Raw genomic sequence first — 18,612 nt, 5'->3', positions numbered from 1 at the left:
GGGGTGGGCAGGGAGGGACAGTGCCTGGTGTCCTCAGAGCTGAGGTGGCACCTCCCATCTGAGCCCCCTCCGGTGCTCCCAGGGCTGATCCCAGGGCTGATCCCAGGGCTGATCCCGGGGCTGATCCCGGGGCTGATCCCAGGGCTGATCCTGGGACTGATCCTGGGGCAGGGGCCAAGGAAGACAGGTGGACAGGTGGACAGGTGGAGGTGCCGAATCCTCGTGCTGGGAGCACCTGGGCGAGGCCAAGCTGCTGTCCCAGGGGACAGAGGCTCTCTCTGGGGACTCCCAGCCTGCTGCCCTGTCCCAGGCACGCCGGGGGCTCCCCCCTGATCCCCCCACCAGCCACAGGGGGCCCGGCAAGTGCGGCCAAGGCATTGGAGTAGGATGAGCATGGAGACGACGGAGGACAGACGGAGGACAGACGGACAGGGCTGTGGATGGAGACTGCGGCCGAATGGCTGCTTCTTCTTGGCTTCTGGGTTTTAGTTAAAAAGGCCGAGGGGAGCCAAGGGGGAGCCGGGGCAGGCTCGTGCCCTGGCTCACTGTGCGTGTCGCTCCCGCTCCGCGGGATGGCCGGGCTGGAGCGTCCTGGAGTCTCTGAAGGAGCAGGGCAGGCGCAGAGCAGCTGCCGCAGGGGCTGCGCCGGGGTCTGGCACTGACCCCACTGCCCGCCCCGAAATCCGAGGCCGTCGCTCTTGTCCGTGTCCCACCGTGCCGAGGAGCAAAGGCCCCTTAGATGTGTCTCTCTGCTGGCGTTAGCAGGGAGAAGGGCAGCTCTCGCAGGGCTTTGGTAGCTCAGGTTGTACATCCAGATGTCGGTTAGCAGGTGAAGTCCTCAAAGGTGCCCCGGGCCGGGTGGTGAGGTAGGATGTTGGCTGCGTACGTCATGCCTGCTGGGTGTCCCCGTATGCTTTCACAGGGATTCTGCAGGATAAACGAGATGTTGGGGCTGCTGGTTTCATCCAGGTCCTTGCAGAGACCTGGTGCCATCCCCTCGCAGCATCTCTGCCTGGGCTCTCTGCTCCTTTCCCAGGAGCTCCCCTGAACCGTGACTCCCCACCTCACAGAACCTCCTGGGCAGCCCCTGAGCTGCAGGAGGGGACAGGCAGGAGGGGACAAGCAGGAGGGGACAGGCAGGAGGAGACAAACAGGAAGGGACAAGCAGAAGGGGATAAACAGGAGTGGACAAATAGGAGGGGACAAACTGGAGGGGATGAACAGGAGGGGACAAACAGGAGGGAACAAGCAGGAAGGGACAAGCAGAAGGGGACAAACAGGAGGGGACAGCCAGGAGGGGACAAGCAGGAGGGGACCGTGCTGTGCCCCACACTCACGTGGCGCTTCACGTCGTCCATGCTCAGCGCGACGCCCTTGTCTGTGTTGTTCCTCTTGTGGTTCTTGCGGCACTTGCCCCGCCGGCACAGCCGGTGCTTTATCACCTGCCAGAGCCACGTTTCAGCACCGTGGGGCTCATGGGTGGCTCTTCCCCGTGTCCCACACAAGCACAGCCGTGGGATGGAGGAGACACTCACCTCGTAGGCGTAGTCGAACAGCTCCAGCACTGTCAGGATGCTGGCCCCAATGAACAGCCCCATCTGCCCCCCGATGTCACCTGCAGGGGAGAGGGAAGCCATCAGGGTGGCCTGTGCCCAGAGCTGGGTGGCAGAGGGAGCAGAGAAAGGGACAGAACTTGTCACTGCTGTGACTGGTGCCTGGTCATGGCAGTGGGGTGCCCTGCTCCACATCTGTGCTGTGGACACATCCCAGGGCCTTGGGAATGGGCCGTGGTGACAGGGCCAGCACGAGACCACCTCGCTGGGGGACTCAGACTGGGGACTGTCCCCACAGCCACCAACACTCACCCAGCAACCCGGCCACCTCATATGCCTTCTTCTGCTCGATGGTCTCGTAGTTCAGGGCTTCAAAGAAGATATCCAGCACCAGGATGTTCTCCCTGTGCAGGACAGGAGCGGCATCAGGCTGAGATTTGGGATGGAGGGACCCGATGTACTGCTCTGACTGCACTTACCCGATGTACTGCTCCGACTTGTTGTACTTCTTGGCCAGGTATTTGGCCGAGGCTTTGCTGGGGATCTTGACCATGGAGAGCTCTTTGCCGTAGCGGGTCATGTTGCAGGGCATCTCGCAGATGCAGTACTCATTGTCCTTCTCCACCAGGAAATCTGTGCAGGGGAGAGAGGAGAATGGCAGATAGAGAAACCAAACACCTCAGCTCCATCCCACGGGGCAGGGCAGCCTCACCTAAGGCCGGGTCCGCGCACTCCTTGTACTGCTCCGGGGTGCAGTAAGGGGCATCGCCTGCGGAGACACAGAGCAGGTTTTTTCCAGGTGGGACTGCACTGGAGGGCTGGGCCAGGGCCAGGCCAGGCTCAGGGCTCACCTGGCATGTGCACCATGCGGCAGTTGCAGTTCTCCACCAGGTACCGGGTCTCGCAGTCGATCCGACAGGCCGTGATGCTGTAGGTGTCATAGAACTCCGAGTCGCCCGCCACAGCCTTGCAGTCGCCCCAGGGAGGCGGCAGGTAGATGAGCTGGGAGGGGAGAGAAGCCAGGAGTGAGGAGAGAACCCTCCACAGTGTGACAGGGGACAGACACTCTCGTGGTATTGACCCCCAGAACTGAGTCCTCCTCTCCAGCCAGTGTGGGGACAGGGGCACAGCAAGGAGGAGCACAGGTGAGAGGGGACAACCCAGACCTGCCCAGTTCCTACCCGCTGCTCCTGGCAGGACACAAAGGTCTGGAAGCCGGGAGCCACCCCGAAGCCCAGCTGGTCAATCAGTGGGGGCTCGTCCTGGCTGTGGATCTGCACCTTGATCCCGGCTTCGAACGACGTCTCATCTGCAGCAGAGAGAAGTGGGGTGAGCACAGCACTGTCCCAGCTCCTGAGAGGGACCACAACTTCTGCCTCCCACACTTCCCCTGGGCCAGGTCATTCATGCACATGTCCATCCATCTGTCCATCTGTTTGCTGCACCATGTCCTTGCCCCCTCCACCCCGACCCCCCTGCTCTGCACTCGAGAGTGTGGCAGGGAAAGTATTTGCCTCTATTTATAAACAAGTGATGGCTGCGTGTCTAAACGATGGGGAGTTGCCATGGCAAAGAGCAAAGACAAGGAGGAAAAGGGAAAGAAAAGACCAGAAGTGATGAGAAATGGAAGGAGGGGAGAGAATGGAGCTGCAGGGATGTGGATCTGTGATCTGGGGAGTTGGGAAGGGGCTGGGGAGGTGGGGAGGGGCTGGGCAGCACCTCAGGAGCAGCCAGTGACTGAGTGGGCCCGTTGGGGCAGTGGGTTACCTGTTTCCCCCCACACTGGCAGGTACTCGTCCTGCTGGATGTCCAGCATGATCTCCAGCCCATTGCCAGTGCCCCCCTTCATGGTGATGAGCCGGGGCTTCCCGTCCTGCCCCGCATTGAAGGTGTAGCACTTCCCATAGCGGGTGAAGACCTGCAGGAGAGGACACAGGGCTGAGGCTGAGAACCCTCTGTGTGGAGCCACAGCATGGAGCCAGGAGAGCCCCAAAACTCAGCCATCCCAGCCTGGGCATGGTCCAACCCAGGCTCCTGACCCACAGGATCTCTCAGTGTTGGAAATGCCCATCTTGGCCTTAGTGGAGAAGGAGAAGATTTTCCCACAGGGATGGACTCAGAAGAGACACAGCAGATTTACAGCACCTTAGCCCCAGAGAGCCCACAGCAGCTGTGGCTCCCCAGGGGGGTGGCACTCAGCCTGATGCCTGCACTGGTGCCTCCTCCAAGCCCTCCTCCATCTCTGCAGAGGATGGGGCTGGACAGGATCCTGGTTCCCCCATCCCTCCTCGAGCTGGGACCAGCTCTTGCCTCCGGCAGCCGGCACAGCCCCAACACGGTGGAGCTGCTGCCAGCCTGGGCAAGGGGCATGTGAGGCCAGTGGGCTCACACCACATGGTGCCCTACAAACCCTGATACCACCAGGATGGATCTACCAGGCACCTCCTCAGCAAGCACAGCCCCGGGGATACTCCACATCCCACCAGATGATCTCCACAGCTGGTGCCATCCCCAGCTTTGGCAGATGGGGCTGAAATATCAGCCTGTCCCCGAGCCTGCTCCAAGGGCAGCATCACCTGCCGTGCCTGATCCGACACCGATCAGCTCCAGAGCTGCTCCCCGTGCCAGGCCACCCTGGGGCTACTCACCGGCACAAAATCCCCGGGGCCGCAGCGCTGGCCTCGGTAGCTGCAGCTCAGCAGCATATCTTCCAGCTGGTGGCAAGTGCGGTTAAAAAACCCGTACAAATTTAGGGGCTCGTCCTCCTCCCAGGGGTCAGGCTGGGCCGGGGTGAAGCCCAGATCCATCCCAGGCTCGTAGTCGACCAGCGGGGCCAGGTAGAGCAAGTCCTCGCGGCTGAGCTGCGAGAGCCGCACACGGTTGATGTTGCAGAAGGTGACGGCGGGGAAGGTCATCTCGGGGCTGTCCTCCTCGCTCAGCAGGGTGACGTGGTGGTACTCCAGGTAGTAGGCGATGCGGTCGGCCACCTGGTAGAGGAAGACGGAGAGGGAGAGGAGGAAGGCCAGCGCCCACAGCGCCTGCCGGGCGCCCAGGCTGCCCTCCACGAAGATGTGGCTCAGCCCGTGCAGGGTGCAGCTGCTGGCAAAGGCCACGAAGTCCGTGGTAGCCCCTGTGTCCTCCTCGTCCTCTTCATCCTCTTCCTGCCCATATAAAAACTCGTCTGCTCCATCTTCTCCCTTCCCAGTGGCTTCAGCATCTTCTGGTCCTTCCTCACTGGAGAAGGAGATGGTGCAGAATATCTGGAGAGGCATTGCCCAGCCTGGGGGTCCCAGCTGTAGTGTGGAGATCCTGGCTCTGGTGTGGGGGTCCTGGCCCCTGCCCCAGCCTGGGGGTCTTCAGTCAGTTCCTCAGTGGAGAGGGGCTGGGGAGAGCAGGGGAGGGGGAAGGGGCAAGTTCAGAGGGGAGAAACAGAGAAAGGAAAAGGAGTGAGGTGAGCGGGAGTGAGGGAGAGGAGCAGAGGGATGCTCACAGAGGCTGGAGCAAGGAGGGTATATCAGGAGCAGAAGGAGGGGAGGAGGAGCGAGGGGCGGTTCCATGGGCTCCCCAGGCCCCCCGGGACCGGCCGGCTCCGGCTGCCAGGACAGAGCAGAGACATCATCGGCTCCAGAAACGCTGTGAGAGCTCCCAGTGCTGCCTGGGGACCCAAGGGGCTGCCAGGCTGGGGGCACACAGTGTGTGCAGGCACCCAGAGCTGCATCCCCACGCCGTGCCCTCCATCCTTGTGTGGTCTGGCCCTGGCAGCCCAAGCGGCTGCTCCAGCCAGGCCCAGGCCCTCCCTGCTGGGTCCCCGGCTGTCACCGTATGCCAGGCTCTCTGCACTCATCCCCAGAGCAGCTGGAGCCCAGAGGTTTTCCCAAAATGCCTGTGACACGGTTCAGTGGTGGTCCAGGTGGAGGGAAGGATGCTGTGGTGTCCTCAGGCTCCTACGATGCTCCTGCTGGCCCTGGCAGTGCCCATCTCTCCAGGTTGGTCCCCCTGTGCCACAGGGCACGGGAATGTGTGTGTGAGGATCCAGCAAGTCCAGCATTCCGAGTGGTGTGAGGTCCGTCCTCCTCTGAGCAGGGCTGGTCTGGGCAGGATTTGGGTGCTCTCCAGATCCCAGTGGGGCACTGGAGAGGCATTGCCCAGCCTGGGGGTCCCAGCTGTAGTGTGGCATCCTGGCTCTGGTGGGGGGGTCTCCTGCCCCAGCCTGGGGGTCTTCAGTCAGTTCCTCGCTGGGGAGAGGCTGAGGAGAGCAGGGGAGGGGGAAGGAGGCAGCCACCTCTCCCCTCAAGGGATGACATCCAGGCCTGGGGGTCCAGGGAGCAGCTCTGGTGCAGGATGCTGGGATGGAGCCGGCGGCTGCCGGGAGCACTGGCAGCCTCCTCTCTGCAGCAGCACAGCCCCTGCTCGTGGTTTGCTGTTTTCCTGTACTCAGCACTTCAGAAAAGCATCCAGAGACCACAGAGCAATCTCCAGCCCCATCCCGGCACCGCCATCACCGGCCCGGGGGGAGAATCTAAATCTGGCAGCACTTGGATGTGCAGGGGCTGGATGGGAGGTTTGGGCTGGTGCCTGGGTGGGAGAAGCTCACCCCAACCCCTCAGTTCAGCAGCTGTTTCTCCTTCCCCGTGCACCCTGCGGGGTTCCTGAGCTCATCTCAGCGCACACAAACACCACAAATTGGGAGAACAAATCAGTCAGGAGCTCAGTAAAAATCTGATCTGATACCAGCACAGTTATCTGAGATTCCTGGGCAGGTGATGCTGGTGGAGCAGGCGCTGGGGATCCCTGCCAGGGGCAGTGATCCATGAAGTGACAGTGGGTTGTCCCGTCCTGGGGCTCCCCAAGCTCAATATTCCCTTCAATAGGAGCCTTGTGTAAGAGGGACACTGGCAGATGCCACTTGGGGACCTGGGAGAAAACGTGGATGACCTTGAGGACAAGCACCAGAGCCACAGGATGAAATTTCATCAGGCCAAGATCAAGGTTACACCTTTTGGGAGCATCCCAGAGAACCTGAGATGAAAACTCCTCCTTGGAAAAGAGTCAGGAGCATCCCAGAGAACCTGAGATGAAAAACTCCTGGAAAAGAGTCAGGAGCATCCCAGAGAATCTGAGATGAAAACTCCTCCTGAAAAAGAGAATCAGGAAGGTGGATTGGGTGCCTGGGAGCCACCAGAACTTGGGGGTCAGGTCACAGGTGCCCTGTGTTTGATGGGAATTTAGGGCTGTGAAGTTACAGCTGTTACAGCTGCAGGGCTGTAAAGGCATCAGGGCTGCTCCTGGGAGGGGGTTTGGAAGAGCTGGGCTGGTTCAGCTCTGTGGGAGCCGGCTGGGAACACCCTGGGCTGATCCCACACAGGCTGGCACTGGAGGATGCTCTTGCCAGGGAGGAGCAGGTAGGAGCTGTCTGGGGCTGGGGGGGGATTTCTGCTGCTCCCAGTTCCTGCGTTAGGAGGGAGAGGAGAAGGGAAATGGAATTCAGGAATTACAGGGTGAGGGGGTTATTTAACCCCGGCAGGGCTTGGACAGGGGTGGATCCGCTGCCGGGGCGCGGGGAGATTTTAATGTGTATTCTTGGGAGCAATTGCAGCAGGGAGAGAGAGAAAGATGCTGTAATGAAAACATTCCATCATCGACTGGGGCCATTAACCTGCTTCGCTCGGCTTAAACAGCTCTCGGGGAGCGCCAGGGCCGGTTCCCAGCCCCGCCAGGACCAGCAGGGCCCGGCTCCGGTTACCGCCACCTGTCCCGGCACCGACACCCGAGCCGGGCTGAAGGTGACCGGGGACAGCCGCAGCCGGGGCTCGGTGCCACCAGCGCCAAGGGAAACGCGTCCTGACCCCCAAAATCGGGGACAAAGCACGGCCGGGTGTTGCAGGCAGGGCGGTGCCGTCCTGCTTTGTGCAAGTTTTTTGGAGATGCTGGAGGAGTCCTTGGGCTCGTTCCAGCTCCTCCCTCGCCGGGAGTTATTTTTACCCTCTCTCAGGTAAAGCTTTGGCGGGGGAGAGGGACGGGGGATGTTATAATTAGCCCTGACATCAGCCCCCGTGGCGGGGCTGGGATGATCCGGCGCTGGGGCCGGGGATGCTCCGCGTCCTCCTCCCCGCCCAGGGAGAGCTGTGGGATTCCAGCAGGAAATGGGTTTTTCCTGCTTCCCCAACACCGTGTTTGGCCACTGTCCCGGGGCTGTTCGGCCCCTCTCGCCGCTCTGCGGCTCCTCACGGGCCTGGGAAAGGAGGTTTCCCGGAGCGGGGGAACACGGAGGCGGCGGGGGGAGAGAGAGAGAAAAGGGAGCGGGATTTGACGGCAGCAACAGCACATTTCACAGCCTGTCACGCTTTAATGGCAGAGGAGATCAAAGCCGGGATGGAGTTATTCATAGAGATAAACCAATCCCCGAGGAGGCGAGGAGAAAACAACATTGCGAGCTCTGTTATCCCAGGTCTCCGAGCCCCGGGGAGGATGTCGCTGAAAGCGCCCCGGGAGTTGGACCCGCTCGGTTTTGTGATGGGCCAAAGAAAGACTGGCTGAGCCGGGGCTGAGCTGCCCACGGCATCCCTGGGGTGCCCAGAGGTCGGATCTGGCTGCTGGGATGGGATGGGATGGGATGGGATGGAATGGGATGGAATGGGATGGGATGAGCAGCACCTGGGGATGAAAATTTGAGCCAGATGAAGACCTCACAGCTGGGCCGTCCTGCTCCCACCACACACCTGGGTGTGCAAATCGAAAAGGGAAAAAAAAAGAGTTTTTCCACTTGGCTTGGCCCAGGGATGTGCTTTGCAGCTCCCAGAGCTGCCAAGATGGTGGTGGAGGCACCGGCAGCGCTGCCACCGCCGCTCCGGGCGGGATGAGCCGCTCTGGGACGGCTCCAGAGCTGCACATCCCTCCCTGACCCTGGCGAGAGACAGAGCAGAGGCAGCCGAGCAAGGTGGGATTGCCCGGGCAGGCGGGATCTGTGCCGGGACTAATCCTGCACCCCTTATCAGATGCTGCCACCTTGCCTCGGCTCGCTCCGCCAGCCAAGCCGGGCGCAGCTTGTGTTATCCGGCCCTTTATCCCCCAGATTAGACGCTTCACAGTGGATTAGCATGTCACATTCTAATGCAGAAAAATTGATGATTAAAAAGGAGTTTTTCCTCTGTATTATTCCCCACCTCCGCCTCCTCTCCACCCCGTCCCTGCAGGCCCCACCAGCCGCGGGCACCGGTGATGGCAGAGTCGCATCCCTGGATCAAACAGGGGATGGGAAACAGGAAGCCAAAGGTGCCTTTTTCACACATCCTGGTTGCTTCTTCTGGTGGCGGGGTCCGGTGCTCCAGGTCCCTGTGCCATTCCAGCCCCACGTTCCCGGCTGCAGACTCAGCACCTGCAGCACAGGACTTTAATAAAAAGCACATTATGGTGAGTAATGTGCTAAGTGGACTTCATTATAGAGCCAGGGCCTCCCTGGATCCCGTTGTTCCATATGATTTCATATCAGATGAGCCTTATCTCCTCTCCAAACGCTTCCATTTAAACTCTATTAATCTTTCAAAGCTTTTCCTGGGCAAGTTCTTCCCAGGCAGGCCCTGCTGGGTGCTGATGCTGCTGCCCCGGGCACTGAGGCCACCTGCAGCCGTGCAGGCCTGGGGTCTCGGGGGGCTCAGCCAGGACCCCCCTGCAGCTCTGTGGGCAGTGGAGCTTGTCCCTGGAGCCTCAGCTCTGATCCACCGTGACGGTTCCGCTGCTGTCGCCTCATCCTCCTCTCCAGGATCTGTTTAATTGAAGCAGTTTGTACTGCTGGGAACTTCCCGGTGCTTTACCCTCTGGTGATGTCCCTTTGTGCCGTGCAGAGGTCACCAGGACTCCTCCAGGACGAGGAGGATGCAGCCAAGGTGTCGCTAATTCCCGTTTATCCAGGGTTATTCCTTATTCCCGCGTTTCCTGCCGATCAGGAATCACCCGTAAGCAGGTTGTGATTTTTTCCGACATCCTTCACAATCGCTCAGACGGTTCACGCAGGCAGATTCGAGCCGGCGGTTTTATTGGAGAGGGGGGAGAAAAAAAAAAAATAAAAATCCCCCGGTGTTCCGGTCTGGTTTCCTCGCTCCGGCTCTGCACGTATCACGCCTTTCAAATCTAATCTGATCCAAGCAGAGCAGTCACACAGCCCTGGCATGTGGTGGCTCTGGAAGGGTCTCCCTGTCCCTGCCAGGAGAGCAGGGGTTTAAAATCCCTGATAAATCACAGAGTGGGTGGGAACACCCTGCCCCAGCTCTGTCCTTGGGCTGAGAGCTTGGATGTGAACACATCAAACCCTTCATACAGAAAAAAAAAAAATAAAAACCCCTCCAAAAATAAATAATTGGTTATAATATCCAAGTGTTGGGGCTGTATAAATAAACAAGAGCTGGTGAGGAGCTCCTTGAGCCCTGGCTGGAGCAGGAATTGCAGCGCTGCCTCGGGAGCCCCGGCCAAGCTCCACAGGCAATAAAACACAGGTGGCTCTAAACAGCCAGAGAAATTAAACTGAGGCAAAAAAGGCCATGAGACAGTTAATTCCCTGGTCTCCCTGTGGAGATCTGTGGCTCCAGAGGCTCGGGGGATCTGCCCCCTCCAGTCTGGCTTCTTCCCACTTGATATCAGGGAGAGAGGGAAAATGGCACCAGGAGGTTCCTGGGCAGGAACCCTCAAAAATCTTCCTATTGCCCAGCCTGGGGCTGGGAAAACACCAAAGGGAGGCTGTGGGGAACAACCTGGAACCCCTCAGATGCTGGTGTTGTCCAGGGCTGTGCTTCCAGCCTGTGGATCCCTTGGGACACACACGCCCCGTCCTCAGCCGTGAAATCCTCACCTCCACTGCTTTTGTGGTCAGAAACCACTTGAAAGCCTCCTCATCTCTCTCAGCAGCTATAGATGCCATTACAGCTTATTAATAATCATTAATAATTCATTGGTTAATGAGTCTTTATGTGCAAGAGGAACAGGATTGGTCAGAGGTGCAGCTGAGACGCTCTGAGCTCTTGGTGTGACACCTCTGGGTGTGCAAGATGCTTTGGGGGTGTGTGTGTGTGACACCTCTGGGTGTGCAAAGTGCTTTGGGGGTGTGTGTGTGACACCTCTGGGTGTGCAAAGTGCTTTGGGTGTTTGTGTGTGACACCTCTGGGTGTGCAAAGTGCTTTGGGGTGTGAGTGTGGCACCTCTGGGTGTGCAAGATGCTTTGGGGGTGTGAGTGTGACACCTCTGGGTGTGCAAAGTGCTTTGGGTGTGTGTGTGGCACCTCTGGGTGTGCAAAGTGCTTTGGGTGTGTGTGTGTGACACCTCTGGGTGTGCAAAGTGCTTTGGGGGGTGAGTGTGGCACCTCTGGGTGTGCAAAGTGCTTTGGGGTGTGTGTGGCACCTCTGGGTGTGCAAAGTGCTTTAGAGTGTGACATATCCACATGTGCAAGGTGTTTTTTGTGTGTGTGGCCCCCCTGGGTGTGTGCAGGGCTTTGGGGGTGTGTGACCCCCTGGGTGTGTGCAGGGCTTTGGGGGTGTGTGACCCCTCTGGGTGTGCAGGGTTTTGGGGGTGGGTGTATGACCCCCCTGGGTGTGTGCAGGGCTTTGGGGGTGTGTGACCCCTCTGGGTGTGCAGGGTTTTGGGGGTGGGTGTATGACCCCCCTGGGTGTGTGCAGGGCTTTGGGGGTGTGTGACCCCCTGGGTGTGTGCAGGGCTTTGGGGGTGTGTGACCCCTCTGGGTGTGCAGGGTTTTGGGGGTGGGTGTGTGACCCCCTGGGTGTGTGCAGGGCTTTGGGGGTGTGTGACCCCTCTGGGTGTGCAGGGGGAGCCGTTGGGGCTGGGCCTGTCCCCTGAGCAGAGCCAGGGACTAAATGACACCGGCTGAGCCTGACCCTGATCCTGCAAGCCCTTCTCCTCTAATCCCAGCATTTCCCAGAGCTCTGAGGTGCTGGATGAGCCATTCACAGCTCAGCAATGAAGTGGCTGCAAGGCTCAGGCACACGGTGGCCTCTCACTGTGCCACACCAGGGCTGTGTTCTCCCTCATCCCTCTTGTTCCTGATCCTCTTCTGCCCCATCTGGGCCAAGATCAGCTCAGTGGTGCTGGTCCCACACACTCACAGTGCTGGGGCTGTGCCGTGGCATCACTGTCCTGTCTCAGAGGGAAAGTGAAGAGCAGCTTCCCATCCACATTCGGGTCAATGTGGGGTCAGCAAAGCCACGAGCAGCCGGGGGCTCCCCATTCCTCCTGCCTGCCCAGGCCTGGGAACGCCTGGGTGAATCTGGGACAAGGAGGCGGCTGAGGAGCAGCGCCTGAGTGTCTTCACTCCGTGCCCGAGGGCGAAACAGCTCACGGCTGCTTTCTGCATCATTTGCTTTGAGCAAAACACAGTGATACGGGGAAAATCTCCGAGCAGACAACAGCAGAGCCGGGGCACTTCCCGGGAGAGCCGAGTCACCACCAGCAAAGGGCTGCGGTCCCGTTCGCGGCGCCTCCTCTGCTCCATCACCTCCCGTTATCTCACACCGCGTCCCACCGGGTTTGCTCCATCCGTCTGGAAAACGGGGAAACCTCGGGGGTCAAACTGCGGCTGTGTGAGGCTGATGTGGGGGGTGACCCGGGCGGGGTTTGCCCATAGTCCAGGTGAGGATGCTCAGCCGGGGATGGCCGAGGTGAGTCGGTGCTCAGAAAGGACGGGCACACTCCGGCAATTTCTGAGGCTTTACAAGTTATTTAGGACCCTGTGTGCCGCTTTAAAAAAGTGATTTGCATAAATCACTCCAATGTCTCAGAGAATTTGTAAATGCACCGGCTCCGTTGGGGATCTGCTGGAGCTTGGAAATGCTGCTGGGAACCAGCCCCAAACCAGGACGGGACAATCTGGGCCCAGCGGCCGTGCCTGGTGGCCCCACACGCCGTCCCCAAGTTGTTTTTTTTCCGGAGCCAGATGGACCCATGCGGTTTGTTTATTAACTGTCAAAAGCTCCAGGAAATGTCTGGGTATCAGTAATTCCCGCGCCCGCTCTCTCCAGCTGTGTTGGAGATGCTGCTCACTCCGGCTCCGTGATTATCCACTAACGCTGCACCGCGGGGGAGCTCCGCTCGCCACGGGGCTCCGGCCTTGTGACTGCCTTGGGGCTCTGTGGGGCCTGGCCTGAATCTGGGGTCCTCTGGAAGGGGCTGGGGTCTGCATCCTGCAGGGCTGAGAGACAGGGAGAGCAGGGGACCACCAGCATGGACTTTAGGGTCCTCTGGAAGGGGCTGGGGTCTGGATCCTGCAGGGCTGAGAGCCAGGGAAAGCAGAACCACCAGCACAGCATTTGGGGTCCCCTGGAAGGGGCTGGGGTCTGGATCCTGCAGGGCTGAGAGCCAGGGAGAGCAGGGAACCAGCAGCATGGACTTTGGGGTCCTCTGGAAGGGGCTGGGGTCTGGATTCTGCAGGGCTGAGAGCCAGGGAGAGCAGGGGACCAGCAGCATCAGCAGCCAGGGAAAGCAGAACCACCAGCACAGCATTTGGGGTCCCCTGGAAGGGGCTGGGGTCTGGATCCTGCAGAGCTGAGAGCCAGGGAGAGCAGGGGACCACCAGCATGGCATTTGGGGTCCTCTGGAAGGGGCTGGAACTTGGATCCTGCAAGGCTGAGAGACAGGGAGAGCAGGGGACCAGCAGCACCAGCAGCCAGGGAGAGCAGGGGATGAGCAGCACGGCATTTGGGGTCCCCTGGAAGGGGCTGGGGTCTGGATCTTGCAGGGCAGAGAGCCAGGGAGAGCAGGGGACCACCAGCACGGCATTTGGGGTCCCCTGGAAGGGGCTGGGGTCTGGATCTTGTAGGGATGAGAGCCAGGGAGAGCAGAGGACCAGCAGCACCAGCAGCCAGGGAGAGCAGGGGACCACCAGCATGGACTTTGGGGATCCCTGGAAGGGGCTGGAACCTGGATCCTACAGGGCTGAGAGCCAGGGAGAGCAGGGGACCAGCAGCACCCCCAAGTTGAGCACCCCTGAGCATGTCTTGCTGTGCTCATGCCTCTGAGATCCCACAGGTGCTGCAGGACACCCCAGGTTTGGACCACACAAGGGTTTTGTTTTTTCAGGGGGAGAAGCCACCATGTTCCTGGGCTGGCAGGAGCAGAGCTGGAGCAGGGTGGGCTGAGCAGGGAGCCCAGGGGTGCAGAGAGGTTTTGGGGGTGCAGAGGGGCACACATTGGGGATCAGCAGAGCCTGAGGGGCACAGCAGGATGTGGGGGTGTCTAGTGGGGTTCACCAAGGCTCAGTGGGGTCAGAGGGAAGGTGGGGAGGCTCAGCAGTGGGGAGCTGTGGGGAACAGGGTCTGCTCTCCATCACAGGAGCTCCTGCACTGCTCTGGAGATGGGAGGAAGGAGGAGAGGAGGAGTGAGGTTGGGGTTTGCTGGGACTGCTGCAGACCCTCCCCTGGCTCTCCCCCTCTGTGCTTCCGGTGTTTCCAGGGCACGGGATGCAGAATCCGATGCAAAAGGCAGCGGCATGATCTCCACGTCAAACTCAATTCTCCCTAGTGCCAGCTCAGCCCCGGAGCCTCATGGAAACAGTCCAGAGGTCTTAATCCTCCTGCAGCTCATCCAGGCTGTCCCATGCAGCTGCCCAGGGCTCCAGGCTCAGCCACCGTGCCCCGGAGCAGGGCAGTGACAGGGAGCTTGGGATGGGTCGTCCCTGGGATGAGTTCACAGGGTGTGAGAAGGAAAAGCTGCAAATGCAGCATCGTGCAGCCCCAGGCACAGCCTCTCCTGTCCCCCCTGGCTGCACCCACCACCCAAAAGGGGCTTCCCGAGCCTGGGGCACCTTCCCGAGGTTTCACACAGCCACAATTCCCACATTGGGGTGTGGAGAGGAAACTCATCCTCTGCCTTTCTCCTTTTTTTTTTTATTTTCCTGGGGATTTGGAGCCCAGAGCCGGGACTCGTGGGCCTGTCCCCTGCTGGGTGAGATGCGGATCCCTGTGGATGTGCGAGGCTCCAGGGGAACCTCACGGTGAGGGGAGGAACTGCGAGGGGGGAGCCGGGGAAGGGAGGGAGGGAGGGAGGGTTGGAGGGGGAGCCGCTCGCTCCCGCAGCGGAGGGAGGACTCCAGCTCATAAATAATGAAGTAGGAAGAGTGAAACATCGATCCGCGCTGCTAATGAGGGTGTCAGGGAGCGCGGCCCCGAAATGGGGCGGCAGGGAGGGCGAGCCCCCTCCTGCAAAGGAAAGCTCTGCCTGTCCCAGGCCTGTGGGAGGCTCTGGGCACAGCCCTGGGGACAGGAACATCCCAGCCTGTGTCCCTCAGGGGGGTCAAGACTTGCCTCTCAGCTTTGCTTTTTCTCTCCAGGCTTTGAGGTCATGGCAGGGTTTTGGGGAGGAGATCAGGGCAGCTCCCTGTGCATCCCTGTCCCTGCCCTGGGCTGCTGCAGGGGGGGAGCTTTGGTGGGCACCGAACACCTCCCTGGTGCTGGAGGGGCTGTGAAGAGCCAGGGCAGAGCCAATGCCCCCTCCTGGTCTTTTTAAAAGGTGAACCCTTTAAATCCAGTATGGGATGAGTCTGAGCCTGGGCAGCTCCCCCAGAGCATCCCTGTACCCTGCACAGTGGGGAACACCAGCCAGGGGGGGCACGGGGGGACATGAGCAATGCTGCACCCCCGATGAGGCTGGTGATGACACAGGGTGAAAGAGGAGGTGGGAAAAGCCCAAATCATCCCAGGACGGGCTCCTGCAGAGCATCCAGCACCAGCCCCTTGTGCTGGGGAACCCTGTCCTGGCTGCAGGTGATGCCCTGAGCTGACCTGGGGGGTGAGACCAGCCCACAGCCCCCCCGGGCTGCTCAGGGTGGGTGTTTTGGGGGGGCAAATAGGGGAGGGGGGTCCCTGCTCTGGTGGCGATTCTCCCCCACCCACAGCGCACGGTGGGGGAGCCGGGCAGGAGGCGGCTCCTCCTCTGTTCAGGTCACCCCAGGTATTCGGGCTCCGGCAGCCCCTCATTTGCATTCGCCGCGGCTGCCCCGAGCCCTCCCCTTCTTATCTGCCGGGGACTGATAAGGCGGCACCGCGGCGTGTCGGATCCTGGCGCTGCCGCCGCTCCTGTGCCGACCATCAGCATGGGGTCAACATCGTCCCTCCGGCCACCTCTGGGACCCCCGGCCCGCCCCACGGACCCCTTTGCCAGCCCCAGGCTGTCCCCACTGACCTCAGTGTCCCCATTGACCTCAGTGTCCCCATCGACCCCCTGGCTGTCCCCATCTGCCCCAGGCTGGGGGGTCTGGGCAGCCCCAAACTTCCCCTGGCGGGATCTCTCTCTGTCCCCTCTGGATCAGGGAGAGAACAGGGGATGCAAAAGCGTCCCTGGACACTGGAGGGGCTTCCCAAAGTGCAGAGGGGACCCAGCCCCTGTGTGGGAAGGTGGGGCAGCGCGGGGTGCATGGCCAAGGGCTGGTCCCCAGCACCCCCAACCCGGCCAGGCCTGGAGCAGCACCGAGCCTGGCTCAGCCCGTGGAGGGAGCAGCAAAGCAGCAGGAATTTACTGGTGAGACAATCCCCTCCCAGCATCTGAGAGTGCCAGGACCCCATCCCAGCCCCAGCACACACACACCTCCCCGTGCCAGGCTGCAAGGGGACCCCAGAGAGCAACAGAGATGTAGCAGAGCCTCTAATCAAATCCATTAAATCATCCCAACCTGCTTGCAAGGAATAATCCAGGCAGGAATAACAAACCAGCTGCGAGTCTGTTTGGCTTTTTCCAGTTGAGGGGGATGCAGAACACAGGGATTTGGGACCCAAGGGAGCTGAAGGGAGAGGGGAGCTGGGATGAAGGTCCCTGAGGAGGGTTCGGCGCAGAAAACACCACTGTGCCCTGGAAGAGCCATCACAGAACAGGGCACAGGCTGGAGCTGGCCCTGCTGGAGGGGATCCAGCCCCCTCTGTGCCTCCATTTAACAAATCAAACGCCTCATGGCTGACAACAGACACCTGCTCATGGAAAGAGCCCACCACGGGAATTTAATGCCGATGATTAAAACCACCCGAACCGCGCTGGGACCTCTGCAAACACCCCGCCGTGCTCAGTGTGGGACACGAGGGGGACATCCCCGGGCTGGTGACGAGGATGAGGACCCCGAAGAGCACAGGGGGACAGAAGCTCCACGCCGGAGCTGCCCGGGAACAGCCACGGCGGCTGCCGAATTGATTGGGCTGCACCCGAATAGCCGGCACTGTTTCGTTCCCAGCTGGATGGGGCCAGGCAGGCACAGGGATAAAGGCTTTATTGTGTGCTGGATCCACCAGCACGAGAACACCCTCCATGGCAGGGCACAGCACGGAGCCGCTGGGACCCGCGTTCCCCAGGGATTCGGCCATCCCTGTGCTCTCCCTGCTTTTCCACTGGAGCCTCCTCACCATGGCAGCTCCCAGCCCGGCACAACCCTGCTTTGCAGAGCCCAAATGATCCCGGGGAGCTGTGCCCACGTGGGAACAGCCCACGGAGCTGAACGGAGCAGCACGTGCTGCTGGGGGCAACCTGGACCTCCAAAACCCAATTCCAACCCCTTAGTGATGGTGCTGCCAGTCCTTTCTGAGCTGGAAGGAGGCAGGAGCAGCTACAGGTGGACAAACACCCTCCTTGCACGGGGCAAAGGTGGCACTGGGCAGGGCCCACGGGTCACTCACCACTTTGAAGTCTTCAGGGGTGCATTGCTCCCCACGGAAGAAGCAGGACAGCAGCATCTCCCGGATGTCGTGGCCAGCCCGGTCATAAAACTCCAGCATGTTGAAAGGTTTGGGTTTGAAGTTTCGGAAGTTGGCCTTGTCCTGCAGGATTTCCAGCTGCTTCTCATCGGCTGTCTGGATGTCTGGGATCTCGTATCTTGCGGGGAAAGAGCAGGGAGGGGCTCAGGCCTGGCTGTGGTGGCTGCTCCCTCTGGCAAAGGCCACTTGGGGTTCCCAGGAACTTTCCCTGCATGGGCTCAGCTCAGCCCCACCTCGCACATGGCATTTCCAGAGCACCCAACAGCACAAAGTGGCCCAGAGACACACAAGAGATGGCAGAAGGATGGATGAGGAGAAGCTGGGCAGTGGCCACGTTCCAAACCCATCCCACTTGCCCCACTGCTGGTCCAGTTTGGTTGAGGCCACCCAGCCACCTGCCCTGTGCCTTTGGTGGCATCCTGGTGAGGTGGGACATGGGCTGAATGTGCTGAGTCTCATCTCTGCTGCCACGCCTGAAAACCCTTCCCTGGGGCAGGAGTGGGGACAGCAGTGAAGCCTCTCAGGCAGGGAGTTCACTGAGCTCTTTGACAGCAGCTTGGCAGCACCAAGGAGCCACCACAGACATGGGTGAGGGGCTTCCACAGCCCAAGGAATGGCAGCACCCTGGGGTGTGGGTCATGCTCAGTGGCTTCACCTGCTGGGAGCCCTGGCCTGGCTGCACGGGATGGCACATAGGGCATGGCACTGGAGCCCCACAAGAACCCAGGGGAGTGGCCCTGGCCTTGTTGCATGTGCTGCACTCTGGGGATGGAAACTCTGTGCACTGGAGCCATCTGGGGCAGCCCAGTGTGAGACCCACACACCCAGCAGCATCAGCAGGACCCGGTGGCTCTTGGCTGCATCCAGACCACCCGAGATGTCACCTGGGGCCACCTCAAGTCACCGGCACCCACCTGTTATTGAGCAAGGCCAGGAGCTCTCCGGCGTGGTACAGGTCATTCTTGGTCACCCGGCTGAAGCGGAACTCGTTGAGGTTGCAGAAGGTGACGGCGGGGAAGGTGAGCCTGGTGGCCGCCACCTCGTCCAGCTTGGTGACGTGGGGGTACAGGAAATAGTACTGGATTCTGTTGGTGCAGACCAGGGCCAGCAGGGCCAGCGAGCCCAGGAAGCAAAGTGCCCACACCACGCGCTTCAGCGACAGCCGCTCGTACGAGAAGATGTGCGAGAGCCCGTGCAGGGTGGAGCTGCTGGCGAAGGCCTGGATGCTCACAGGTTGCCCGCTGTCCACCTCCTCCTCGTCCACTTTCAGGTCCATCATGGTCAGTGCCGGCAGCCCGGCGGGGTGGCCGCTCTGCCAAGGAGGGAGCCCG

General features: G+C 60.7%; 1 protein-coding gene across 2 annotated transcripts; it reads right to left on the bottom strand.

Moving 5' to 3' along the window:
- Window positions 1-751: 751 nt before the first annotated feature.
- Window positions 752-18,560, bottom strand: ASIC1 (acid sensing ion channel subunit 1; the record flags this gene model as incomplete). Of its 2 annotated transcripts, XM_083881197.1 has the most annotated exons (11): window positions 752-927; window positions 1,338-1,442; window positions 1,536-1,615; window positions 1,866-1,957; window positions 2,033-2,186; window positions 2,266-2,322; window positions 2,405-2,555; window positions 2,735-2,862; window positions 3,321-3,471; window positions 17,204-17,399; window positions 18,196-18,560. In XM_083881197.1, 11 exons carry the CDS (start codon window positions 18,558-18,560, stop codon window positions 823-825), a joined length of 1,584 nt encoding a protein of 527 aa, XP_083737323.1. In that variant the 3' UTR covers window positions 752-822. The 2 variants fall into 2 exon arrangements, with proteins under 2 accessions (XP_083737323.1, XP_083737322.1); XM_083881196.1 differs by lacking the exons at window positions 17,204-17,399; window positions 18,196-18,560 and adding an exon at window positions 4,202-4,825.
- Window positions 18,561-18,612: the final 52 nt, after the last annotated feature.

The sequence above is a fragment of the Zosterops lateralis genome, assembly GCF_965231275.1.
Source record: "Zosterops lateralis genome assembly, chromosome: 32".
NCBI lineage: Eukaryota > Metazoa > Chordata > Aves > Passeriformes > Zosteropidae > Zosterops > Zosterops lateralis.
Note: the sequence above shows the minus strand (reverse complement) of the source record. Positions and strands in the feature narration are given on the sequence as shown.